General features: G+C 41.9%; 1 protein-coding gene across 2 annotated transcripts; it reads left to right on the top strand.

Annotated features, from left to right (window-relative positions):
- The first annotated feature begins 1,209 nt into the window (after positions 1-1,209).
- On the top strand, positions 1,210-27,403 carry CNTRL (centriolin). 2 transcript variants are annotated; one of them, XM_085076755.1, is made up of 42 exons: positions 1,210-1,443; positions 2,560-2,805; positions 3,131-3,264; positions 3,370-3,500; positions 4,809-4,950; positions 5,491-5,677; positions 5,775-5,968; positions 7,335-7,454; positions 7,973-8,198; positions 8,632-8,741; positions 9,231-9,425; positions 11,671-11,824; positions 12,250-12,470; positions 12,998-13,174; positions 13,470-13,604; positions 13,698-13,843; positions 14,259-14,439; positions 14,922-15,101; positions 15,380-15,559; positions 16,089-16,205; positions 16,527-16,671; positions 17,144-17,283; positions 17,751-17,934; positions 18,169-18,476; positions 18,660-18,868; positions 19,036-19,228; positions 19,333-19,463; positions 19,584-19,724; positions 19,837-19,963; positions 20,128-20,292; positions 21,005-21,164; positions 21,275-21,390; positions 21,891-22,108; positions 22,509-22,666; positions 22,931-23,004; positions 23,370-23,558; positions 23,905-24,130; positions 24,311-24,516; positions 25,193-25,462; positions 25,540-25,602; positions 26,011-26,214; positions 26,524-27,403. In XM_085076755.1, the coding sequence occupies exons 2-42, from the start codon at positions 2,592-2,594 to the stop codon at positions 26,617-26,619; spliced, it is 6,867 nt and encodes a 2,288-aa protein (XP_084932881.1). In that variant the 5' UTR covers positions 1,210-1,443; positions 2,560-2,591; the 3' UTR covers positions 26,620-27,403. The 2 variants fall into 2 exon arrangements, with proteins under 2 accessions (XP_084932881.1, XP_084932880.1); XM_085076754.1 differs by lacking the exons at positions 22,931-23,004; positions 23,370-23,558; positions 23,905-24,130; ... (3 more) ...; positions 26,011-26,214; positions 26,524-27,403 and adding an exon at positions 6,759-6,806 and having other exon boundaries at positions 22,509-22,741.
- The last annotated feature ends 133 nt before the right edge of the window (positions 27,404-27,536 follow it).

The following is a 27,536-nucleotide window of genomic DNA, read 5'->3' as shown; positions in this document are numbered from 1 at the left end:
AAAGTGTGACTTTAAATTTGTGTCTGAAGAAAAAAAGCATTTGAGTTATACCAAACAATGTGTGGATTTTTTTAGACGAGCACTCTCTTTTGTTGTTTTGAAATAACTCTCCAAATTTATTTGAAAGAGTTATTTGAAATAACTCTCTTACAAATTTATTTGAGCCATTTGTATTGCAGATTATGTCAACTTTCTGACCACTTCCATTACAAATAAAAACCGCAAAATGAAAATATGACGGCACAATATATCAACACGCACTGTTTTAAACAGCATTTTGCAAAAAAAAAAAATTAAAATTTGCAAAAAAAACCCCACAAGCAATGGTGACAGAACTTTGCAGGCCTGGTATCCAGGATAGCACCTCGACAAATAGATTTATGTAAGTTAAACAGAGTTGTGCAAGAATGCTGAAGTTCAAACAAACATTGCGGTCAATCCTTACGGGAAAAGCATTGATCAAACTGCTTCTGTTCAATGTGAAACGAAACTACAGTGAGGTCAGCTTCTCACCAAAGGTAATGAACGAGAAGGGAAACAATAATAGAATAAAATCTTGCGAAATGTAAAATGCTTAATATTACTGAAATGAATGGCCAAAGTATCTGTTATTAAATACCAATAATGTTGTGTAAATGACAAGGTGCAAACAGTGAAGAACACAGGGAAATGCTTTAAAAGCCTAACAATACTCTGAAATAATGCTTTTTAAATCTAATGATGCTCCTTCCCCACGCTTTCCACAGACACAGCCTACTGATTTTTCAACCCTGCATTTCACACTAGTTATTATATAGATTCTGTACTGACAAAGCCCCAAAGCGTTGAAGAGATTTATTTACACCAACGACTGTGATATAGACCGAACACACAGCTTTTCTAATTGCACATAACTGTGTATTTCTAGTGTTACAGAATAAAACCCATTTATACAGAGCTTTGCACTGGCATGCAAATATGACACATCCATCACAGAAAAGGAAAAAACGCCTATCAGCAGAGCAAGTTTTGCTGTTCACACAGTGGCTGGGGTTTTAAACAGACCAAAATCCCTGAAGGTTTAACGCGAACAGCGATTTTGGGGTTTAGTCACCGCAAAGCCCTCAGGGCTCCCTGAGGGGAGCGGCGGGAAATGGCGAGCAGGGGGCGGAGCCTCGGAGGCGGGAAAGGCGGGGAGGGCGTGGCCTCGGCAAAGCCCCGCCCCTCAGCCTCACCCGCCGGCCGGACAAAATGGCGGCGGGGCGTCCCCTCAGGGAGCGCCCTTAAAGGAACCGCAGCGCCCGGGCTCGGCGGTGCGGGCGGCGATCGCTCGGTGACGGGAAAAAGGCGGCGGAGGAGAGGTGCGCGGAGAGGCGGTGCCATCCTCCGGGAGCGCCCCGGGGCCGCCCTGGCCGGCCGTGCCGCGGCGGCGAGCGGTGAGGCGGCGTTACCATGTCAACGCAGGTAATCAAAGCAGGCCTGAGGGGCCGCGGCGGGATCGCCGTGCGGTTACCGGGAGGGATGGCATTGGGACACACAGGGCCTCGATCAGCCCCCAGCCTGCTCTGCTGAGGGTGTCACTGCGAACCACTGCAGGAAACGGCGTTAAACCCACGAACTGCGCTCCCTGAAACGCGAAGGAACGCCCAATGGGGCTTTTCGTTAGCGCGGCAGCATCCTTCTGCTTCTCCTGCCTCTTCCCTTCTCACTGCCCTGGTCTTGTATGGACTGTGTTTCCAAGTGATGGATAGAAAAGAGTGGCTCTTATCCTTGCCCCCCTTCACTTGTTCTCATTTCCTTTCCAATTTGTGAGGAAATAAAAAAATCCATCTCAATGAAGAGCATATTCTCAGGACACAATGTAATCACTCACAGAGCTCCAAGTTCCCCTAACAGGAGACTTTTCTATCTTAAAGAAAGCTTTAAAATGTGCTCTTTGTTCGCTGGGTGGAGGTGTTAGCAAAGCTCTGTCCCTTGGAGATGGTTGCTGCAAGGCTTTGTTGCACAAAGGACATGACTTTTCCTACTCTTTTCCCTGGGGAAATATGTTCATCACTGAGGGAAGTTTCTGTTAACATTCTCTGAAATTTCCCAGGCAGTCACAGGATAGTTTGTTTGCAGAAAGGAAAACTCTGGGAATGCCAATGCTAGGCTGATCTTAATTTTTTTTCTCAGTTGCTTTTTTCTGCTTGCATTTGCTCTTCCTGCAAAGTGGGTGATTTCAGCCTTTGGGAGCAGTTGGGATGCAATCCTCTGTTTCTGTCCCCTGCCAGCTCTGTTGGTCTGAGCTGAGAGCATCTCCAGACCTGCCAGCCTTTGTGTAAACCACAGCCTGCAGGACAGGAGGGAGATAACAAACACAAAGCAGCTCAGTCAGTCCTGGGGCTGTGCTGTAGAAGGGTGTGAGTGTAAAGGTAAAATCATTCTTCCCAATGCCAGGAAAAATGGAAGCTGGCACCCACTGGAGATTTGGCTTACATGGTTTTTTGGCACAGCATGCTTCTGTAGCACCTTTGTTGTCATGAAAACCTTTGAGATTCAGCTTTATACACAGACTGATGTTTGTTTCTGTTATTCCAGATATTGCCATGTGATACCCAGTATTTTCAGCAATGAAGAAAGGCTCTGTAAGAAAAACTTCAGGTGGAAAACCACTGACATCAGCTTCCCGGACACCTCATCCAATGCCACCTGTCAGTTCAGGTGCCACATCTGCACAAATTGGCCAACAGACACCTCCAGCTGCTCACAAAAGCATGGAGCAGAGGCCCCAAGAGCTGGCTATTCCAGCAGCAACTGTTGGACCTGCTTTGAGGTTTCAGAAAGGTATTGTATAATAAATAATACTGGTATCAAAGTGCATACCACATGCATTAAAAGCTAACATTGTGTGATTGTATGATTAAAGATGTGTGCTCTGTTGGAAAGAAGCATGAAAAAACTGCTTTCATCTTGTTTTTTTGGTACACAACAAATGTGGAAATGGGAGTAATGAAAGCTGGGGAGAATAATGAGATTTTTACTCCTCCCTGTAAATGCTTCTGGAGGGGATAATTTTCAATGTTTTCCCAGTGTTCAGTGTAAAGAAAAAGACTAATACAAAAATCACCAATTCTTTCACTACTAAAGATAGTTTTCTGTTTAATTTCAGGTGAAAATGGTATTAGCCCAGGAGTTAAGTACATAACTGAAGCAGTTATAAAGAGTTTATCAAAACAGCAAAATTTGGCATATATAACCTCCCTGAATCTTTCTTCTCCGAAGGATGGGGACAAGAAATTTAAGGTAAGTCATTGGAAATAACTGGAAATAATAACAAGTAGAAATCTGCCTTTCTCTTTAAAAAACCCAAACCCTGCAGTGCTAAGGGATTAACTTTCTGTTTTTCAGTACATGGAAAATTTGGAAAAGTGCTTTAAACTAGAGGTACTAAACCTTAGTAACAACCAGATAGAGAAGATTGAAAAGTTGGATAAACTGCTGAAGCTGCGTGAACTCAACTTGTCTGGCAACAAAATCAGGTGAGAGGGAACACCCAAGGGTTTGGAGAGCCCAGGGTCAATAAAGCTGATTTTCTTTCACTGCTTATGTGAGTTCTCTCACAGGAGTGAACACTTGAGGTGAATTTCCAAGTTTTATGTGAAGACTAACAGGTTTTGAGGTCTTTTTAAAAAGCACAAGCTCTGAGGTATTAGAAGTATGAATAGTTCTGGGAAGTGCTGTTGGTATACCATGGTTGTGGTTTAATTTGTTTTCCTTGGAAACCAAGCCAGAAGTGCAGCTTTCCAGCTACCACAAGAGTGGGCAATAACCCAATTAAACACATTAAAAATTAATTAAAATTTTACTGTTTATTATTACAGATAATAAAATAAGTTTTCTTTTAGGAGAGGAAGCTGACTGGGCTTGATCAGGCAGGCCATAAACTCCCTAAATTACTTTTGAACTCTTTTGAGAGCCTGGTGTCTTGTTTGAGTGGTTTTAAAGTGTTGAAGGGTAATGGTTCATGCAGTAGCAAAATTCTTAATTGCTGTTAATTTTTCTGTCAGTGAATTCTGATCTTTACTATTATGAAACTTGCAGCAGAGAAGCTGCCATTTTAGCCATTAACAATGGGAAGTGAGTAAAACCCTAGAATTTCTATACATTGCATTCACACAACTTCCTCTCTCAACAGGAACTGAAAAGGGAACAGCAGCTTTTAGCTACTGCTCTGTTTCCAGACTTTGTTATGTGCAGTTCATGTATACTCCAAAAACACTACAGTCACAAGAGCACATTCTGCTGTACTTTGTTACAATACTTACAGTTCACTTAATGTTCACACATACTCATAAAAAATACTCAAGTAAACTAAAACCTAGCATGGTTTCTTCTACAGTTTTAATGAAAACACCAAAAAATGTAGCTCTTCATGCCATCAGTCTACAGTTGAACCTTCCTTTGTATGGGGTAAACTCCCTCACAAAACAACTTTATTTTGATTCATCTTTGTCCCCTTACGTTCTCAGGAGAAAAAGGAGATATTTTGCATATTAAAATGGAACTACCACACATTAACATAATGTTAATATTAAAATGAAGTTATGCAAAAGTAAAGGTTTTGCCACAATGATAGAAAGTCATGCTGTGATTTTTGGTCTTAATTTAGTCCTTGTAGGTAAGTTGGTGTAATTTCATTTGAATTGTCCATGGCAGTAAATAATGGTGTTGCTGATCTGTTGGTTAGTTGATTGTGACAGATTTTGGTGTAGTTTATCCATAAGCCTCAGTTTCACTTTAAATTTGCTGTGGTTCATGACAAATTATGTTTTTCTTCTCATTTTCAGCAAAATTGAAGGCATAGAACATTTGCAGAACCTACAAAAGCTGAACCTGGCAGGGAATGAGATTGAGCACATTCCTGTGTGGGTTGGGAAGAAGCTGAGATCCCTGCGCAGCCTGAATTTGAAATGGAATAAAGTGTCCTCAGTAAGTGATTCTAGTTAGAAACAGGCATTGTTCAGAGTCTTCCCATGAAGTGAGCTGTGTATTTTCATTAATTGGCTTACTCAAATCATGAGTAATTGCTGAGTGTCTTTCCACAAAGTCTGTTCTGAAATGCAGCAGTTGGGAGCCTAATAAAGGTATTTATCAGAAAAACTCCCTTTTTGCAGGTATTGAGGATATAAACCTATATTATGTTGTTTGGGAAAGCATAAGTTTTTGGGAGGTTATACATCCACAGGTCTTGGTGTCTTGAAATTTCCAAGATAAAGCTTGACTGCATTTACCCTCTTTGCAGTGGCTATTTTTGATAGAGAAAATAATTTGATTTTAGGAAGTGACTTTAGTCATAGCACTGTGTATTTTGTTAGGTTTTTAGAGATTGTTCTTTAGCCTAAATATTAAGATAGGTCCTTTAATACAAGCCTAACATAAAACATTCTACATAACCAGAAATTCTCAAATGGGGGTTGATAATTGTTCTTGGAAGGATGTCTAGTAATTGTTTATTTCCCTTTGATTTAGCTCCATGATATAGCTAAACTAAAGCCTCTGCAAGATCTGACCTCTCTGTTCCTTGCTGAAAATCCAGTTGCAAGTCTGCCTCACTACTACCTGTACACCATATTCCACCTGAGAGCACTGGAAAACTTGGATGGACAGCCAGTGACAAACCATGACAGGCAGGAAGCTCTGGAGAGGTTTAATTTAGGTAATTATATGCAAAATCTAAAGTGAACGACACAACATTGAAGTTTAGGAAGGAAAAGATTTTTCTATTTGAATGTTTCTCTGATTTGGTTTTTCAGAAGAGATAGAAAAATTAGAAATAGAATTGGAAAACACAGTGAAGGAGATGGAGAACCTTAAACTTAACCAGTCCAAAGTGCTTGAGCAACTTCAATATCAGGATGAGCTCAACAAGTCACTAAAGAAACAGGCTTTGGAGCAGAGACAAAACTTTGAAGACCTACAAAGGGATCTGGGCACCAAAAATGAACTGGTAAGATAATCTCTGACACTAAGGAAATCTTTGGACACACAGTTGTCAGTGGGAGAGTTCAAAAGGCTGGAGAATTATTTTTAAAATAGTAAGACAAACCTTAGGGACTGTTGTGATTATTGACCAGTGGTTCTTCAGTATTCTTTCTGTGGAAAAAGTAAGTATATTGAACCAGCACTCAGTAAGTTTGAGTCTCTTTCATTGGTAGCCATAAAATGCAAGCAAAGTCCTACTGACTTGGGAGTGCTGAGTGACGTGATGAGAATTTAATATATGGATTTTATCTTTTAGACTTGTTCTCTAAAATTTTATCCTTCAGGCTCTCTATACTTGGTACGTCTATATCTGTTTCTTCTCTGCACACACACACACAAACCAGCAGTCTGCTGCTAAAATGTAGTTTTCAGTATTGTGACATTTAGCAGCAAATATTTTGCAGCTTGAAGCCACTCTTCTCCTTTGGATGACAAACTTGGCTCACTTGTGTCTCCCTGTAGCTGGTGTCTGGGTTTGTCACAGTCCCCTTCCTGCAGAGCCTTTGTTCCTCACTCAAGGTAGCCCCACTGTGCTCCTGGTTGGTTTTATTCCTAGGATGTATTTGCACGTTCCATGAAGTAGCAACATTATGATGAAATTTCTCAGTGAAACTTCATATTCACTGTGGTTTGGAATGCCAATTTCTGGATATTTTTCCCTCTTTTCTCTGAAACGGTTAATTTTTGCATGACATTTATCAGGTTTTTAAATCTTTCTTTAAGCCTTTCCTGTTCTATTTCTTTTCCTCCATTAGTTCTGCTTTCCGCTGTCTATCGGAATTGTGCTGCATGTTCTCCCTCAGGTATTCAGTGTGAAAAGTTGATTTAAAAAGAAATCACATGATGGACCTTTACTTAAAAATAACCTCAAAACCAATCTAGTACATGGTTAAGCTAAAATAAAGTACACAGCCTCTGTACACTTGACAATTGAGAGATTTTGTCTCTTTTACAGACCGTGATAATAGTTCTCATGCTCACTAGTAGCAGTAAATATATTTATTTGGCCTAGATTTTGCTAAAGGATCATACCCAAATTACTATTTTATCCTAAGTTTGATTTAAAAATAAACTTGTCACTTTGATGTACATAAACTTAAAAGGCCTTTCATGTGATCATTTGTATCCATTAATTGTGGGGCTTTTGTCTCCTCTTAGTCACCATTGTACCTTGTAATAAAATCACCCTTTGTGATAATCTTGATCCCAAATTGTGCTGTGAGCTTTGTTCCCACCTTAGCGGCTGTGCCCTGCTCTCTGTGGAGCTGCAATGTGTGTGACAATGGTGACACTGCAGTGAATGAGCCTCACAGGGTTTTGTGGTTCTTTAGCTGAAGCAGAAGACACTGGAGCTCACCCGGGCTTGCCAGAAGCAGTATGAGCTGGAGCAGGAGCTGGCCTTCTACAAGATTGATGCAAAATTTGAGCCCTTAAATTATTTTCCCTCAGAGGTAAAATATTTTATATAATGGATTTTTTCATTGCTGTTTCGCTTGATTTTTCAGCTTGGAAAATAAAAAACATAGTAGTTTTTCTGTGAATAGATACTGCTTTATTAAAAGCCCAACCTTTGTTACACTTGGAAACAAAAATGTGGAGATGCCAGGAAATCCACAAAAAAAGTAAAGATCAGTAATCATTGACTACAATTAAGTAATGTCTGAGTAAAATTTAAGTGCAACAATGTAATGGACTAAATAGAATCTAAGTAAATTTGATACACTAAGAAAAGGTTTCTCCAGACATTTGCAACAAACTGGTCACACCCCACTTGGATTTGCTTGGTTTTAATTCCATTGTAAAATAACAATGTTCAAGGCCAGAAAAAGCCAAGTATAATCTGTTTTCTTTTAATTCTTCTAATTTCAAATTGGTTTTCCTTTTTATGCTTGATAAGAGAGTTAGATGTATGTTATGAGTTGATTGCAGCCATAGTTCTGAGATAAAAATATTGCTTCTTACATTTCAGGAGGTTGAACTTGATAATGTACCTGGTGAAAGCCCCTACATTGGTAAGGCCAGGTACAAAAGAAATATGTTTATAAAGGAAGGCTACATCCCTGACAAAGCTCAGCAGCTGCATGTTGGAGAAATTCAACAGGAGGAAGAGGACTCCTGTAGGAAACCCCAGCTGGAACTGCATCTCCAAACTCTAGATAAAATACTGCAGGATAAGGAAGAAAAGATTAATGCAGGTAAAAGGTTTTTTTATCAAATAAAAATAAAAATAAGTGTATCAATGTGGCTTATTCCACTGGTTACATTATTGACATGGATTTGACATAAGAATAGAAACAGTGTTTCAAAGGCTGCAAGTGCTGTGATTGTTAAAACACTGTACTTCGTGCATTTTTGTCTCAAAACTGCTACAGTTTCTTATGGCTGTTATTTTAAGATAACTCAGGATGAATGTATCACATGTTATTGAAAATACATTTCTAGGGAGGTCTCATGTTTCATGCATGAATTTAATTGTGTAAAACTCATTAAAAGAACTGTAGACATACTTTTTAAAAAGCCAGACTACATTAGCTGTGATTATCACTCTCTCAATGCTGTGCTTTGTTCACAGAAGCTCTATATTATAATGTATTTTGTGGGATTGTGTTGATTTTTTTTTTCCTGCAGCACAAAGAAGATTAGAAGACCTGCAAAGTGAAATTGGACATGCAGAGCAACAAGTGTTGAAAGTAACAGGGGAGCTGCAGCAACTGGAGGATGCTCTGGCTGAGAAAAAAGTAAGTTGTTCCATGAATAGCAAGGGAAGGTGTTTGAAGCAGTGTTGACGTAAGAAAATACAATTTTTTCTCACCATTCTTATAAAGAGGCCACTGTACAGACATGAATCCATTTGTTAAGAATCAGAAAAATCTTACAGGTTTTAGATAGCTTGTTTATGAATCAGCTGTTGGAGCTGTAATTAATGGCATCTGAACATATCCCATGTGTTCCTGCTGATTATTGCTGACTTTCCCCAGAGCTCTTTGGAAGAACCTGCTGTGTAGGTTTAGTTGTGCAGCTAATAAGCTACAGAATTGGCAGCAAGAATTAATTTATTAGCTTTAAACTAAAACAGCATCTTCCACTTCTTCAGCTGTCATCAGCCATTTTTAATTTTTAAACTTGCCTGAAAATCAGTGACCAGGATCTTCTTTATTTAAATGTTAAATATGTTCTTGATCAGCTATATATTTCCAACTCCCTCGACCTACTAATGCTGTCTCCAGATATCCCAGGCCAACAAGGAAACAATTGAACAGCAATTGAGTGAAAAGTTACAAATCCTGCAGGAGCTACGCAAGGAAACCTTGGAACTGGAAAAACAAATAGAGAAACAGAAAAGAGAAATAGGGAAAAATCAGAAAGAGCTTGAAGATTTGCAGAGGTCTCTTGGTTCTGTAAATCCTGAGGATCCAAGACATGTAAGTAAACCCAGAATCTGAATTTTTTATGCACTGTGCATATTCACACACTGAGCAATGGAGTAAAGGTAGCTTTAAGAGGTGCCTATTCACTTGAGCCCATTTCATGAGTTATATATTCTTCTTCTATTTATCAAAGTCATTAACTGATAATGTGAAAAACAACTAACTCTTCAGAGTTAAAAAAGTCCCTCCAAACCAATCAGCTTTGGTAAAACACTTGAACAGCTCATTTTCCCAGCAGGTGCTGTACAGCATCTTAAGAACTAAATCTCTATGCTTTGCAAACATGCTGTGCAGAGTCTTGGAGACAATTTCTGTGCAAGAAATCCTTCATGCATCTTTTGTGAAGTCTGGCCTTAAAGGTTGTTAAAGGTCTGTGTCTGGCAGTGCTTATTCAGCCTGTTTGGTGGGGACTGATGGCCTTTCTCTGCTGTCACATACAGTCCTGAGAGAATCAGCAAGGACTCAGAGGTCACATCTCACAGGGCTGGGGTGCCAAGGAGAGCTTGAGCTTCCACCTAACTTTATGATCTACAGGGATGCAGGACTTTTTCTGAGTTACTAACTGTGTTCAGGTACAGCACACACTTACAGAAATGAAACTAAACCGAAACTGAATTACTAACTATTTTTAAAAAGCTTGTATCTCTAAATGAAAGTTTAAAAAAAAAAAAGCAGGATGCTTTTAAGTAAGCAATGAAAGAATTTTTAGGCTTGGCTCCATTTTCAGCAGAGGTGCACAAACACTTTTTAAAAAGCTCTTCTGTGTTTTTAAACTTCTCTCCTCGGCTGCTGGGCGGCAGAACCGAGCGCGTTCCGGGAAAGCTCCCGGGGGATGGTCGGGCCGGGGCAGGAGCGAGCCTGGCCCTTCCCGCGGCCAGCCCTCGCTTCGAATCACAACACAGGAAACGCCGTGCGGGCCAACGGCTGGGAACGGGGCTGGGAACGGGAACGGGGCCGGGAACGGGAGCGGAGCGGGCAGCGGAGGCAGGGCGGCACCTCCACCCCCCGCCCGGAGCCCATGGCTCCTCCGCTCCGTTGCTGCCCGTGCTGAAGCTCCCGGTGCTTTATTCAAATGCATTCCCGCTCAGGGGTGGGGCGTTCTGCAAGTGCTGTTTCAGGAAGAAAAGACAAAGGCAAAGCTGTAAGTGTTGCGCGACTTGAGGCTTCTTGTTGCTTTTTAAAACTGCATTTTTGGTGCCATTCAGCAGCTGCAGCAAAATGGCTCAGCGGCGGCGGCTCGGCTTGGGTGTTACTTGTTGAAATTTCCCTTCTGAAAGCTGCATGGCAGTTTGTGTTTTGCAAGGTGACAAGTTGAACTGTGCTGATATGGATGTTTAAATTAACTTCCGGTTTAATCCGTTAAAAATACAAAAAGCTTTGGTTTTACCCACTTACTTTTGTTATGGAAGCAACTTTGTAAGTGCTCTTTTTTCTGAGAACTCGTATTTAAATTTAAAGCTCATATTAAAAATTTAAGCTCGATTTATTCCTTTTTGAGCAGTAAGGAAAACATGCAGTTAATCATGACAATATAATTCTGTATTTTCCCAAGTTTCTGGCATTTGAATTGTTTCTGACCAATTTCATACCAGGCAGAAACAACACTTTATTCTGTTGATAACCAAGGTTTTGTAAACAGCTGAAACAATCAGCTAATTCATACTAAATGCATGAAGTCCTGACCGAAGTCTGTGAGCTGTGTGATGTATCTCCCAGAAATCTTTTAATAAAACAAGATTTACTTTAGAGTATTTACTTAGTAATTGTGAAGTTGGCCTGACTTGCTGTTTGTTCAGAGTATTTTCCTTCAAGTGCTGACCTGACATGTTCTAAAGCATCATCTGCCGTGGAGGCAATGCAGGATGACAGGATTAAAGGTTCTGGAAGAAATCATGTTTGTTCTTGACTGAGAGAGGAAGTAGAACAAAATGTAAAGGCAGGAAGAAAGATAGTAGCCATGAGTAATAATTTATAAATGCAGGCTTTATTCACCCTGGGCACGGGAGAGCCTCCAAACAATGCTGTTAGTCACAGATTGCTGCTTATCTGGGGTCCTTTGTGGGGCAAGAGTGAGGAAAAATAGCAACAAGTTACAAACCCCAAAGCACCACAATGTGTGCTGAGCTTGTGGCTTTTATTGCTGATGGTGAGACACTGCAGAACTGAGATAAAATCCTGATTTGATTTTTTTAATTCTGTATTGATGTCCTGCTTTACCTTTCTTTCTGTTACTTGAAAGGCTCACATGAAAGCTCAGAAAGCAAGTAAAGAACAGCACCTTGATATAATGAGCAAACATTGCCAGCAGCTGGAGAGTCGCCTGGATGAGATGCTCTCCAGGATTGCAAAGGAAACTGAGGAAATCAAGGACTTGGAGCAGCAGCTCACTGATGGTAAACTTTAATCTTTGTCTTAAAGTATTTCTTGTATTTAAGATGTGACAATTGAACTGAGGATTCACTTTTGTTAATCTTTGCTCAAATGAAATACAGAATGTGCACAAAAGTTTAAAAAAACTATTCTTAACTGATATAAGAGGAAACTGTGTGTTCACCTCACTTGTACCTGGCTGGGAAAAGGGGGACAGGAATGCAGAAAGAGCTGCAGCTTCTTTTTAAGTCTCTCAGTGATCAGGTTAACACAGTGATATTTGGCATCCTAACCTTAAAAACAGGTATTTTCTGGTTGAGTTCTAGGTCCTTGTTATTACTTACTCCACTGGCAAACATTTTAAACAAGATGAAGAAAGGCAGTTTGGATTGTTTTGTAAATAAATGTGGCTTCTTAACTACCTCAGATTCGTTTTGCATTTCTGCAGGTCAAATAGCAACAAATGAAGCACTGAAAAGGGATTTGGAAAGTATTATCACTGGATTACAGGAATACCTGCAAAGTGTGAAGTGTCAGGCAAAACAGGCCAATGAGGAGTGTAAGAAGCTGCAGAAGGAAAAAGAATCTTTGCTGGGAAGATTGGCAGATCTGGAGGAGGAAAAAACCAACCTGGAAGTGGTTGCCATAGATGCAGAAAATATGAGAAAAGTAAGGCTTAATACCTCTTTTCCCGAGTTCAAGTGTCTAAGAGTAAATCTGAAAAAAATAAGCAGGTGATCAGATTGGGACTAGGGAAGCACAGTTCCCCAGACAAAATAACTTTTGATATGGTAACATGATTGGATGTGCCCACACACCTCAGGAACACAATCTACCCTTTAAAACCACTTGCAAGAGACATCCAGTAAATATGTACTTTATGGGAGATGCCTCAGAAATGCAGGTTTTTCCTTCCAGACATCACTGCCAATGGATTTGCAGGTGACACTGTGGGGAATGGCATCAGTGAAACCTCTGAATTAGCCAAGGGTGTGTGACAGCAGCTTGGATCAGCCAAGGGAGTTGTCTGGGCATCCTGATGAGTTTTATGTAAACCTGAATTCCTGAGGCAATTGTGTATCACTTCCAGCTGCACCTTTCCAACCTGAGTGTACATAGAAGGGAAGGGAGGCAATTTACTTTTAAATTCTGGCTTTCCCAATGTACATCCTTCTAAAATGAATATAAAATTCCAGGAAATTGCAGTGCTGGAGAGTGCACTCCAGGAGCAGAGAGAAATAAATGAGTCCCTTCGAGATGCTCAAGGGAAGGTCAGTGCCTATGAGGCTGAGCTGGAAGCCCAATTAAGAGAGAGGGATGCTGAAGCCAAACAGCAAAAAGAGGAATTTGAAAGACTGAAACAACTTAACCAGGTAAGAGCAGAGCTGTAGTGTTATCTACCCCAGGCCACCTCATCTCCAACATTAAATTACCAACAATTGCTGGTTTAGGTGTGTCTCCCACATAGAAGGTGGGAGTTATCAGTTCACTGGGATTTGTAACTGCTTTGAAGTTGGGGTTGGGGTTGTTGCTTGGGGTTGTTTTGTTGGATCTTTTTTAGGTGGTGTCATGTTGTTACCGTTTTAAGAAATACATCTGTTGTGTATTTGGGTGACAGGTTGGGGTTGGGAGTGGGGATGTTAATCTGGAGGTTTTCTGGTTTTGTAGATGGAGCTGTCAGCCCTGCAAGATGAACTTGAAAAGGAAAAACAACTGTTAGAGAATGCTCAGACCAAAGCACAACTGGCAGAAGAGAAGGAACAACAAAATCAGAAGCTTCTTTTACAGTTCAATCAATTGCAGGTGAAGTGTTTGTTGTATTAAAAATCCTTGTTTTTATCACTCGTGGACTTGTTTACTTACGTTTGTGTGGATTTTTTATTTTCCTTTCTTTAGGGAGACAACAATTTCCTAAAACAGCAGCTTAAAGATCTCCAGAATCAGCTAAACCATGCAGTTGGTAATTTAATTCATCCTGAGAATGTCATGGCTTATATAAAGGAACTCAGGCAAAAGCTTCAGACAGGAGCTGGAGAGATGAAGTGAGTAAAATTACAGTACAAACAGTGAGAATTGAGCGTTTGAAAGGGACAGGAAAAGAGGAAATGGCCTCAAGTTATTGTTGGTTCAGGTTGGATATCTGGAAAATTTTCCTCCCTGAAACTGTTTCCAGGCATTGGAACACTGCTCAGGGCAGTGGTGGAGTCACCAGCACTGGAGGGATTTAAAAAATACTTAGATGTGGCACTTAGTGGGGACATAGTTTGGTGGTGGCCTTGGCAGTCCTGGGAGAATGGTTGGATTTGATGAACTCAGAGAGCTTTTCCAATGTAACCTGAATTAATTTACACAGCATGTCCTAACCTTGCAGTATGTGTCATTCATGATTTCAGTATCTGGTATCACAATTTAAAAATCACTGTTTGTGCCTTGAAACCCGGATTGTTTCTCTTACAGGTGTCCAAATTCAGCTGATGTTTTAGGGAAAAGCCTTGCAAGTCTGCAGAAAGAATTCAATGACATCCTTGCTGATGCTCAGAGAGAAAAAGAGAAAGCATGGGCTGAGCAGAGAAAATTGCAGGAAGAAATGGTATCCCAGCAGGAAAAACTGGAAGAAATTCAGGAGAAATACAGACAGGCATGTATCAAAGAACAAAAACAGGAGGAAGACACTTTCAGCTTAGTCTAAAAAATGTAATTTTCAGCTGCAGGATCACGTGTCACTTGATGAAGCTTTGCTATGCTCTGTCCTTTGTGTAACAGTGGAATCTGATTTTATTTTTTATTAATAGTCTTTCTGATTTTTTACCTCATTATTTGGTGAGTTAGAATTCACTCAATGATCTGTCTCAGAGGCAACAAAGAGTTTAATTATTACTAGAAAAATACAGCTAGGAATCTTCTTGAAAGATCACTATACATATCACCAACAAAATAACTTGGGCACTCCTAAAATGTTACAGTTACAGTGGCAAAGTAGTTACCTTTCTGTTTTGATGCAAAGTATGTTGGTAACTGCATTTTCCAGGAGTTTGTTTAATTAAATCATTAAAACAGGGTAGCTTTTGATTGGGGAAGAAATAATTTCTGCCTACTGATTCTAACTTACTTCACTTTTAGGTTAAAGCTGAAAACAAGCAAAATAAGAACAAGGTCCATCAGTTAGAGAATGAAATTCAACATTTACATGAAAAAATAAAGAGCATGGAAGAGATTCAGGGCCTTGCTGACCAGCAGCTCCAGGAGGCAGATGAAGAAAAAGAGGCTATTCTTGCTCAGCTGGAAAATTTAGAGAAAAGGGTAAGAATGGGTGAGGGAGGTCCATGCAGTGTTTGGTTGCTGAGGAAAGAAGAAACAAAAACTTGTGAATTATTTTGCTTTCTAAGATAAAGAAACACATGTAGGAACACAAAGGTTAAATATAACATCTTTGTTTTCCTTAACTTTTATTGCTTGTCCTTGTTTTAGATTTGTTTTTCTAAATAATGCAAAATGGGGTGGTAGGGGGAGGATGTCATACCAAGAGCAAAGCAGCATGGAAGAAAGTACACTATAAAAGTCTATTTTCCTGATTTCAGAAAAAAATGGAAGCTGCCAAGGCACAAATGCAGGTGGTGAGTCTGGATAAGGAGCTGAAGGAGCTGCAGAGAGCAGTGATCACCTCAGACAAGCTGGCAGCTGCAGAGCTCTCCAGCACTGCAAGGCAGCTCAAGGCTCTGCGGGACACTGTGCTCAGAATTCACCAGGAGAGAGCTGAGGTAAATCATCAGGGGAACTCATTAATTGCTTGCTGATGCCTCTGCGGTGGGAGCAGTGCTGCTGTCCTTTAAGTGAGCCTCAGAGCTTTCTTCTGAGTTGTGGTGCTGCACAGGAGCTCTTGTTGCTTTGGGTAGAGTTTGAAATACAACACAAATGAGTAAATTTGGGGATGGACAGATGTTCCTGCTGTGGGAGGGAAGGGCAGAGGAGGATCTTTAATCTCTTTTTAACTGAAAGGCAAGCAATAGATAATATGTTCTGTAAGACAGAAAAGCAAAAGGACTGGAAGTTTGTGCTTACACAAACTGGAAACACTTTTTCAAACTGGGAAACACTTCTGGCTACATAATAACATCTGCTCTGGACAAATCCTGTAAAGTTAAAGGAGAAACAGTATTTTACATATATCTAGAATGCCAGAACAGTCAGGTGGTGATACTTCTCCATGGTCAGTTTTTCACAATGGCACATCTCCGGCATGAGAAATGTTCCTGCAAACTAAAGCTCGAATGAAAATCTCAATTTCAGGAGATTGAGGAAGCCCAAGGGTTCTGTGCTGAGGCAGCTCAAGCTTCCCAGGCTCTTGGCAGAGCTGAAGCAGAAATAGAATTGCTACAGCAACTCCTGAAGGAGAAGGAAGAGCAAGTAGGTTGTTTGCTCTATGTTATGTGATAAAATACCAGTGAGTTTCTGAAAATGTCATGTTTAGAGGTTCTTGCCCTGCCCTCTTCCCCTCAAGTTTTCCCAAGTCACAATGTTCTTCCCTCCCCTGACACCTGCCCAAGAACAAAATGAAGATCTCACTGCCTGGAGTAGCTGAGTTTTAAGGAAAACCATCACAGTTGTCTGGCTCTAGCTGTGCCTCAGGCGTATGAGAGAATGGGAAGAACATTGAGTGGGAGCTTTTTGTGATTTAAACTTCTGTTGCAAAGAGCTTTTTGTGATTTAAACTTCTGTTGCAAATAGGTTCTGCACGAAAGGGAGAAAGCTGGTGAGAAAGCTGTTGCATCAAACACTCAGAAGTTTGAAATTAATAAATTAAGTGAAGCTGTGGAACAACAAAAAGCAGAGATTGACCGTTTGAAATGGTTGCTGGATAGTATTGGAACAGGTAATTTCTCTCTTTTCTCCACTTACTGCAGATAGACATGGATACAGAAGAGTATTTTTCCCCATTTCTCACTGTTTCAGCTAAGAATCTGAAGAATAAAGTGTTAAGAATATCCTTCAGTAGAGGTTTATACAGGATATGTGTTAATTTTCATTAATTTGCACTTTTTACAACTATTTAGAAAGCACTGATTGTGCTGAGCATTCTATGGCAACTGCTCTAGGACATTGTCAGAGATCAGTGTAAGGAAAAGGAGCAGCAGTTACCTGGATGTAAACTTATATTTCTATAATCTTAAAACACCAAACCTGCTAATGTATGTTTGTCACTGTGTTTACATTTAGTTTGTTTCCTCCAGCAATTAATTTTTTTAAGTATAGTTCCAGATTAACTGGATAACAATGAGGGAAAAGTTGAATGCAGTATTTATTTATGACTTACTTATGACTATAAAACTGTGATTAACTTCCAGATAACAAAGATGAAATTGAGATCTTACAAGAGGGAATTGCAGCCCTCAGAAATGTGCTCTCCCACCAGAATGATCACACCAGCAGTACAGCAGAGCCACTGAGAAGAAGGGGATACTGGTATTACATGCCATCATCACAGGTCAGCAATAAAAACCATGTGGTGGTTTGTTTTCCTTATGGAAAGTTATTTGAGGGAGGAAAGCATGTTATAAACTTACCAGGCTTGAGAGAAACTTAAGAACAAATATTGGGTGGCATATAAGAGAAATATTGAAACAAAACACACAGAAATGTTCCCTGATAAAGCACATTACTGTGGTAATAGGGATCAAAGGTGGATGGCATTGGGAGACAGGTGGCATTTAGGTAAAGGTTTAAAGGGGATGTTACAGACAAACATTTCTTTCAAAAGAACATTTTTCTGAATTTAAAATCAATACCATTAAAATATATTTAGTGCTTTTAAAGCAGCATCATGAGTGGAGCTGAGAGACAGCAGAGAATGTGCAGCCTGTTCCTGAAAAATCATTAGAATGTCTACAACAAATCCTTTATTAGACATGCTTTGTCATTTCTAGATGAGCAAATACTGTATTTTTTCTTTAGGCTTCAACTCCTGCTTCCAACAGCACCAAAGACTCTGGAGTGTGTTTGGGGTGCTCTGGCTCATCCCAAACCACGAGGGGGAATTCTCAGGACAGGCCCTGTGGCAGGGAAGATGTGCCCAGCCAAGGATGTTGGGTTTATTCACCAATCAGAAATAGGTCCTATGAAGCAAAGTCTGGCAAAGGTAAGTCAGTCTCAGAATGTTTAGGGACAGACTGAAGATAGGTTTGCTTAGAGTTCACAGAGAGTTTTTTGATGGGCATGACTGAAAATATATGCTTATTACTGTTGAATAACTTAGTTTAAGCAACATTTGTTACATTTTTTGTAAATGACATAGAATTTAAAATGCATTTGCAGACTACCTCTACTGAAGAAATTATTAAACATAACACGTTTGGCTTTGTTTATTTCATAGCTAGAAGATCAAAAGAAGAGGGTGTAGGAAAGGCAGGATCTCCTGTCCCTGAAGGCTCTCCCTTCGTGCCTCCACCAGGCACAGTTATTTACACAGCCCCTCCAGATGGAGCTCCTGCACCTCAGGCAATGGGGCTTTTTGCCTCTCCTCCTGCAGCCACTGCAAGTCCAGTTGCTCCTGGATCCATAATCCATGGCTCACCTCCTGTGGGATCCCAGACTGTTTATGGCCCTGTGCCTCCAAACTTCACAGTACCACTCATTCCTCTTGGAGTGCTGCACTGCAATGTGCCTGAGCATCAAGATCTGGTAAGAGCCAGAGCTGCAACTGCAGGCTTCCCAAGAACTCTTGGGAACTGACTGATGAATGGCTTAGAAAAAGGTCCCTGCTGGGAAGGGTCTGGATCTCGTCACAGCCTTTGCTGTCTGAGTGTCAGGAGGCCTCAGCCAGAAAACAGATCCTGATTCTGTTGTTCTGTTCCCTGTATGCAGGAGAGTGAAATCTCAAGGCTGGAAGACACTGTGCGCTATTTAAAGTCTCAGAAATACAAAGAGAAATGCTCAGAGGCAGCTGAGCGTAAATACAAAAAGGAGGTGGAAAGATTGCATGAAAATGTTGAGGAACTTGAGCACAGAAGAGAAGAGCTGGAATGTGAAGTGGCAGAGCTGCGCCAAGCAGCTCAGCAATGGAGCACACGCAGGTGGGATATTGGGTGGAATGCACTGAAAGGAGGCATGTGAAAACACCTCAACCTTTTCCCAGCAAAAGTCAGCTTTTTGACTCATTTACAATTCTAGAACTTCAAGAAGCTCCAGGCCTTCAGCACTTTTGTATTTTAATTGCATGGTTTTTATCCTGACCTCTTAGGGACTTTATTGATGGCTACACCGACAGCCTCCTTGCAGAGCTGCAGCTGGAAAAGTCCCTCCAGCAGCAGGAAGATGTTGCAGAGGAGATTGAATGTGCAGAGAAGACTCTCCTGAAGCGCCGAGCAGAGCTCAGAGAGGCTGACAGGCTTCTGGCAGAGGCTCAGGTGGAACTCGAGAGCACCAGGGGCAAGGTGAGCAGAGCCTGAGGGCAGAAGGATTTGAGTGTTGTTTGGTTTGTCTAGTTTATTTTCACGTGGGTGGAATGCATTGTCTGAATCTTCAATTTTTGCTCCAGACTAAAGAGACTCTTCAGAAGTACAATCGTGCCAAGCAGCGTTTGTCCTGCACTGAGATGGAGGCAGAGGAGCTGGAGCACAGAGCTCAGCAAACAGCCACCAAACTTGTGAGAGCAGCTCAGCAGCTCAGGTACACAGTGCTCTTGTGGGTTTGTGTCACATGGGGTGAGGAGAAGCACTCAATTGTTTTGTTTTTGGAGAGAGAGAGCTGTTCAAATGTTAATATGAAAAGGCATAAATGCTCTTTTAGGTTATTGCAGACAGACACAAGGGGTTTGGAGCAGCACAAGAGGGAGCAAGAAGGTGCTTTGAAGGAAATCAACAAAATGGTGGCTGCAAGAGACTCTGAGTTCCAGTCATTAAAGCAGAAGATAGAAATGCTCACTGAAAGGTGAGGACTTTTAACTTACCCTAAACTGTATTAAATTAAACATGTCCTCCTCCAGTAAGTCTCTGCCTAAGATGTTCTCACTTCTTCTGACTCCTGTTATCTTCTCTCTTAGTCTTCAGAAGCTCCAAGCAGATATTCGACTTGCAGAAAGTAACGAGGGCCAACATCTCCAGATCATCAGAGAAGCAGAAAACCTTGTTCAGGGCAAGAAAATTGAACTGGAAACCCTGAAAGATCAGGTAAGGCTTGGCCTACTAACCCTAACAAAATTATCCATTTTGTTGGAATTGACCTTTATTTCATAATTATGGTCCCATTCTCTCTGATGCACTTGTTCATGTGTGTGTTCAGCTACAAAAACAAAAGCTTCCACTGATTCTTCTGTTAAACTTGTGCTCTGTAGATTTCTGCTCAGCAGCAAGAGCTCTTGTTCCTGGAGCAGCAGATAAATCAAAGAACAGAAGAGCTCTGTGGCCTTCAGGACTGCATTTCCCAAAAGAGAGGTGACCTCAAAGAAGCTCTTCGAGATGGAGAGACTGAAGCACATGAAAAGCTTCGCCAAATAAGAGTAAGTTTCCCAAATGGGTTTTCAAATCATTGCAGCAAAAGAATTGAAGTATTAAAAACATTCCAAGATGTTTCCACAAAATCAGTTTTGCTTTCTGTGCCCTCCCCAAGGCCACTGAGAAATAGACCATGCAAGTTTATGGTTCTGTGTGACAAAAAGCTCTGTCCAGATGCAGAAATAAGAACTCCCCAGTTCCAGTAATTCTTACAGAATTGGTCCCTTGAGAACTAAATTACATTAAATGTAAGTCTCTGAATGACTTCCTGTTGCTGAGAGAAGCAGCTGCTGAAGGAAATCAGTGTGATCAGTGTGTGTAAAACACAACAGAGCTGCCCCAGTCTGTTCCCATCCCCATTTACACAGAAAGCATTCTGTACTTCCCTTCTGAAATCTAAACAAAGTATCAGGGCTAATTATATTTTGTGGTTTATTTTCTTTTGTGAGGGTTTCTTGTCTGATTTTGTTTTAAGGGCTATTATTCACTTGAATGACAGTGTTGTGGTAAGACTTGGAGATCAAAATCTTTGCAGAATTACTACTCTAAATCATCAACAAGCAAGACTTTAACCTAAATATTCTGTATTTTTTGTTTGTTAAACCAGAGTACTGAAGACAGACTGTTAAATAATTACATAAATATTTAGAACTTCTGTTTAAAGGAAAACTTCATTTAAAATTGCAAATAATGGTATTCCTTGTAACATTCTCCCAGGAAATAAAAGTACTTCTGGAAGAGCTTAGTGTTGAGAGGAAAGAACTGGATGTCCAGATGAATGAGAAAAGAGCACAGCTTTCCATCCTAAAGAAGGATATTAGAAAGGAGGAGGAAAATCTTCAAGGAGTACATGGGCAGATCACCAAGCATAAGATGGGTATGTCGCTGGATTTACTGGGTTTTGTGCAGATTGGGAAGGAATACCCAGAGCTCTTCAGTTCATCCTCATCCTAATCCAGCAACCTGCTCTTTATTTCACCTCACTAGAACTGAAACATGTGCTGGAAATGCTGGAGCTGGAAAAGAATGAACTGGAAGGTTTGAAACTACAACATAACCAAAAGGTGGATGAGCTGGAGAAGACTCAGGTTGCAGTTCTAGAGGTAAGAATTGCTTCTGTAGCTGATGCAGTGAGTGGGAGAACTGTGGTTCTCTTGAGCTTTGGGTTACAGAGTCCTGATGCTTTTAAATCAATCTGTTTCTAATCTGATTTCAGTTTATCACAGAAGTGTCTTAAGTCTGCTTAGGCCCTTTAAAATAATGAGATTTTTTGGTGCGTGGGAGAGAGAGTGAGCACAGCAGCTCTTGGGCTGTAGAATGATGGATGCTGATTTTCTAGCATGAGCTTCCAGAGTCTCTTTATCTAGATTCTGTGTCCTCACTTGCAAAGAGTGAGTCTGGAAGAGAATTTAACTCAGCTGGATGATCTTCTCTACCATTAGAAAAGTCCCCAAGGTACTTTGTCCCCTGCTATTGTCACCTTAAAGTGGTCACCTTCCTCCATTCAATGCACTCAAATTACTCTGCTGCACCTAAGGATGTCAATACTTGTTCTGCTTCTGGACCATAGAAATGTATTGCTCACAATGCCTGTTTTTCCTAGGAGAAGCTAAAACTGGAGAACATTCAGAGGTTATTTCAGTGTCAGCAAGGGGAAGTGGATTGGCAGGAACAACTCCTCCAGAAGGACCGTGAGGAAAATGAGCAGCTGGGTTCTCAAATGAGAACTCTGCAAAACAGCATTGAGGCTCTGACCAAAGAGAAGGAAAAGCTGGAGGAAGACTTCAGGAGTTTGGAGAAGAAGCTGTTACAAACCAGAAGGTGGGGAAATGTCTTTTTTCCTGCAAAGATCAGAAGGGATGGGGAAGTGTTGGATTGTCTGTTTGTTGTAGTTAAAAATGCAGCTCTAACTTTGAGGTGCTCAGTGATCCAGAACAGGCAGTTTCTTGTGTTCTGTGGAGTTTTTGCTTTAAGCCTCTCTACAGCAGACTTAGAGAAAATATTCAGCAATGAAGCAATGGAATCAGCAGCATTTGTTATATCCTGGGCAACGCCATGAGAAATGTTACAAAAAGTAAAGTGTTGCATCTTGAAACAGGACGTTTGTCTTGCTCTGGCTGCTGGTGCCATCATGCTCTTGGGCTGGGAGGGTTTTACTGACTTTTTTGAAGTCCTCACCAAGGATTTCCAACAAACCAAGAATATGATTCACATTTTACAGAGACTTAACTGCTGCTGAAGACAGCAGCAGAACTGCACTGTCCAACATGGAAAAAATGGAATTGGAGGTTAAGAACCTGCAGGAGGAGGTGGAGCTACTGAACGAGCAGAAGAAATCACTGAGTGCAGAGATTGTTGCTGTCCAGGAGGATCTTCAAGGCAAAGATCAATTTCTGGGTTTAAGCTGTGATACATTTTAAGAGAAATTCTATTAAAACACAAACTTTAACTGAACTGTGTGATATTAAATATGCAGCATGCTCAGATGTCCATAGGCAGAAAGACTTTAACCTGTTGAAAAGATGGAAATTTTAGAAACTGCATTTCTGTTGTTCACTCATGGTTTATGAAAAGAGAGAATTTCTGTGTATTGGTATTTCAAAATGCTTGTTGAAAATCTCTTGTCACCAAATACTTTTCTAGGGAAAAGGGAAGAACTGAAAGCACTGGAAGGAGAACTGAGTGGCTCGAAGCAGCAACTTCAACTCGTGGAACAGGTTGGTTTTAGTGAAACTTGTCCTTTTTGTCACATTGGGAGTCTGTTGTTGCTCAGCAGTGACAGCCCATGAGCTATTCAGCATCAGAGCCCTGCAGGGCTGAGGAACAGGGGCTGCTTTATTGCCTTCTTCTTGCTGAGTGTGGAGTGGGTTTGTTGGGTTTTAGAAACATACTTTAAAAACAGCCAACCAGCACCTTCTGGCTTTTTACCTGGTGGCTCCTTGTGTGTTCATTCACTCTGTGGCTGGTTTGAGTGGAAGAACACTGAGTGTGACACTGATCAGTTGTGTTCTCTCAAACACAAACCTTTTGGGCTGATTCCTCATCCCAGCTCCTCCTGCCACATGCTTGTTTTACATTGCAGGATTTGGAAAACAACTCGAGGCAGCAGGAGGAGCTGCTCAGAGAGCAGGCAGCCCTGAAGGAGGAGATCCGAGAGTATTTAAGGAAACGGAAGGAATGCCAGGAGAGGTACAAGAAGAGGGAGAACCAATTGCAGCAGCTCCAGAAAAAGATTGAAGAGAAGGAAGCAGAACTCACCCAACAGGAAGTGGTAATGAGCCCCCTGACTTGCCTCACTTCCTCCTGAGCTTAAAAATAAATCGGGCCAAAAAGTTTGAGGTGGGAGTTTACAAATAATCACAGAATTACAGACTGGTTTGGCCAGATTAACTCGGGTTGGGTGAGGAGTTTTAGCAAAGTGTTACCCAAAAGAAAAACTGAGGGAGCTGTTCTGAAAATGAGAGAGGCAACAAAAATTGACATTTTTTGTCAGTAGGGGCTGTTGGACTGCAGTTCTTTCCAGTGTGTGCTGCTTTTACTTCTGTAATGTCTCTTAGTGATGGTTTTTGTTCCTGAGTTGGTGCTGGGTCAAGCTCAGATTGGGTTGTTTCTGGCAGGTTCTTCATCGCCTCAAACAAAACTCAGAGTGTGAAGAAAAAAGACTGGAAGAATGTGCAGCTGAAGTGAAGGATCAGATGGTCCTATTGGAGAAGGAGCTAACAGATAAACACAAGAAACTGGAGCAGACAATAGCAAAAGTCAGGCAGACAGAAGAGAACCTTGGGAAGCTGGAAGAGGAGGAGTCCCGATGTGCAGCTCTTGAAGAAACCATCAGAAAAAGCAGTAAGAGTCATTGCACAGATGAATTGTCACCATCTCTGGGGGCTGAGGCTAATGGCACAAAAAATATTTCTCTTTATCTTGTTTGGGTTCTTGGTGTTCAGAAAATATCTGCTGTTTATGAAGTGGGACAAGATAGTTAAGTTTTTGCTAATCAGGATTTTTTTTTAATGTTCATTGTAGAACATCAGCTCTCAGAAAAAGAATTACAGTTGCTACAGAAAGATAGAGAAATACAGTGTCTTCAGAATGAACTGGAAGTCTCCAAGTCTGAGCTAAAGCAACTCCAAGGTCAGATAGTGTCAGAGAGGAGAGAAGCAGAAAAACAAATGTTGACTCTGAGAGAAGCACAGAAAATGCGAAGGATGGAGCTTGAAAGCAAACTGCAGGTAAGTTCTGGCTGAGGGGAGAAAGTTTGGGGATTTGGGTTATTTTAAACAGCAAAATGATGGAGCACCCAGTTTTGTCAAAGTAATACATCAGCTTCCTGACCAGACTTGAGGCAACCAACCTCTGGAATTTAGTGCTGCACAACACCCAAGTTACTCCTGTTCAGTCTTGCTTCTGCCTTGAAGAAACTGAGGGATCTCTTAGTTCGTGTTCTGTAGTGGATCCTCCCAGTAAAAGGTGTCTTCCTGCATTTTCCTAGGAGCATGGCAATTTGCAGAGTGTCAGAGCCATGGCTGAGCACATCACCCTCAGTAACTGCTCAGGACCCAAGGGCCTCCTGGAGGACCTGGACCAGACCCAACAGGAATGCTCCAACCCCCAGGGCCAGGTACAGCTGGGTAACAAATACAGGGGGCTGAGCCCTTTAAAAACAGAGGAGAATGTTGTTGGCAACTGGGAAAGCAGGGCTGGAATGTGGCAGGTTTAGGTTAAGCAGTTGAGTCTTGGTAATTGGAATTTGCTGCTCCCATCTGAGGGGCTTCCTTGGCAGAGTTGGAGTTTTGTGATTTCTGACTGCAGTGGTCCAAATGGAACCATTTCCAGATCAGCCTTGTTCAGCTATGCAGGAAAAGCCCTCAGGACTGATGTTTGCAACCCAGCTGTTCTGTGCTGCAGGTTAAAGCCCAAGACCTGGAAGAGAGACAGAGGGAAATGGAGAGTGCAGCAACGTTGCTTAACCTGGAGGTTGAGAATGAAATTAGGACGGGGTTTAAATCTCCAAGCTCATCTTCTCTAGACCTGTTGGAAGATTTGGAAGCTTTTGCTGAAAGAAGGGGAAGTCTGCAGTGTGAGTTTGATAACTCAGACACCGCTCCCTTCGCTGCTGCTGACAGACAACTCCTCTCCTTGGACAAAAAATTCAATATTTCCAGAGTCTTCTTACTGGTAAAATGCTTTGGACAAGCAGCTGCTCCTGGTGCTGTGTTGGTCCCTCTGGCTGAATGTGCTTTTGTTTCCCAAAGGATGAGCAGTGGAGAGGAGAGGCGCTCCGGGAGAAGCTGCAGCAGCATGAGGATCGGCTGAAGGTGCCACATCTGTGCCACTCATGTCCCTTGGGCCCCTTCAAAACATGACCTAAACAACCTGGGGGAGTGGGGTAAATCCACTCTGGAATGGCCAGAGAGAGGAGCTTTTGGGGGAGAATGGTAAAAACCTGGCTGTAGCAAGACAGTTAATTGGATGTTGGAGTATTCCAACAAGATTCCCTCATTCATATCATCCTGTGGTATATCAGCAACATGACAAAGGAGTTCAGGACCACCCATGATTACTCTGAGGTCCAGCTTCAGTTAGAACTTAGCCATTGAAACAGCTTATTTAAAAATAATTCCCAAGCACATTGCCCCCTGCTTGTGGGATACACTCAACCCTCCAGCCTGTAGGGCTTGACTTTCCCCCTGAAGCCGTGTTGCCAATGCCCTGTGGCGTTGCAGGCGCAGCTGCGGTGCTGCCTGGCCAAGCAGGCCGAGGTGCTGATCTGGGGGAAGCGGCAGACAGCCGGCAGCCTGCACAGCCTGCAGCGGCAGCTCCAGGTGCTGGACGACCTGGTGAGCAGCACTGCTTCAGATTCCCTCCTTCTGCCCAGCAGCCCCAGCCTGGGGTCTCTTCACAGTGCTCTGAATGGAACAAAAGCTCAGGTAATGTTCTGCTGGGGACCAGGATTCTGATTTGGGGGGTTTTAATGGTTTTTCTCTCACTGGCAGTTGTTACAGCCATGTGCTGTCCTTCTCTGAGGCTGGGCAGGGGTTTCTGGAGGTGTTGATCACACCCTGCCCCTACTCAGGCAGTAGCTGATGCCTTTAAAAAGACTCTGCTTTCCTCAGAGTGGTTTGGGGTTTTTTACCTTATCTTTTATGCTTTAAACTCCAGTAGGTTGTTTTTTACAAAGTTTAATATGTCTCTGCTAACTGAAGACTGTAATTGCTGACTTTGCCTGTTTTTCCCAGGCCCCTGTGCCAGACCTTGCTGAGGTCCCCAGCAGCCCGAGAAGTGCATTGGGATCTCCAGTGCTGCATTCCAGCTCCCACGGAGTCTCTCGGTGAAGACAGAGGTGAGATGTGGCCTCAGGCCAGTTCCAACCTCCCTGAGACACCAATGGCTGGAAGGCTGAGGGAACCAGGGCAGCTGTGGCTTCACAGACTGTGTTGTCCTTTCCCAGTGCCAGCATTCCTGTGGCTGCTGGCTGTTCTGGTTTAGTTTGTGTCATGCAGAAGAGTCTGGGTGAGACCTGCTGGGAGCTCTCCTGGGACATGGAGTTAGTGCTGCATAAGCTGTTGCCATCCCTGGTCTTCCAGGAACTTTCCTGGCTTAACTGTTCAGCCCCTTGGGCTCTTCTGAACTGTTCTGAACTTTGGGTACAGCTGGTTGCACGCCAGCCTGGTACGAAAGTGTTCTTTTGTAATGATTTAAGGTAAAAATGTTACTTGAAAAGTGGCTTCGCTTTAAAAGAAAAGCCCAAAGCACATCCACAGCTTGGACAGAGGCCCTCAGGTGCCACCTCTGAAGAGTTCTCCTACCTCACTGGGTGAGCCTTGTCTGGAAAGGCCTTTGCCACCACTCCCACACAGCTGCTGCAGGGCCTGTACTGTGAAGTTTTGTACAAGTGAGTAACAAATTTATATAAGTTGGTTTGCTTTTTAAAAAAAAAACTATTTTAAATGTGTATTTAAATACATGTCCAAACCAACCTCTTATTTAAGTGTTCAGCTAGTGGCCAGTTTCCACTTTAAAGAAACCTTGTTACAAGCTCTGATCTGTTGCCAAACACGTGGAGATTTAAAATGCAATTATTTTGGATACTTCCTTAAAATAAACTTTTGACATGGATGCTTTTGTCTGGGGTTGGTTCCAGATTCTTTTCCTTGAAGCTGTTCTGCAGGACACTGATCAATCACTGTGGTGATGGAGCAGCTCCTGGCACAGCCCTGGGCTCCTCCTTGCAGGAATGTGTCCAACATTG

This window comes from Lichenostomus cassidix, chromosome 17 (assembly GCF_008360975.1).
Source record: "Lichenostomus cassidix isolate B80296 chromosome 17, HeHo_3.0, whole genome shotgun sequence".
NCBI classification, from domain to species: Eukaryota; Metazoa; Chordata; class Aves; order Passeriformes; family Meliphagidae; genus Lichenostomus; species Lichenostomus cassidix.
The sequence above is the reverse complement of the archived record's forward strand: the minus strand, read 5'-3'. Positions and strand labels throughout refer to the sequence as shown.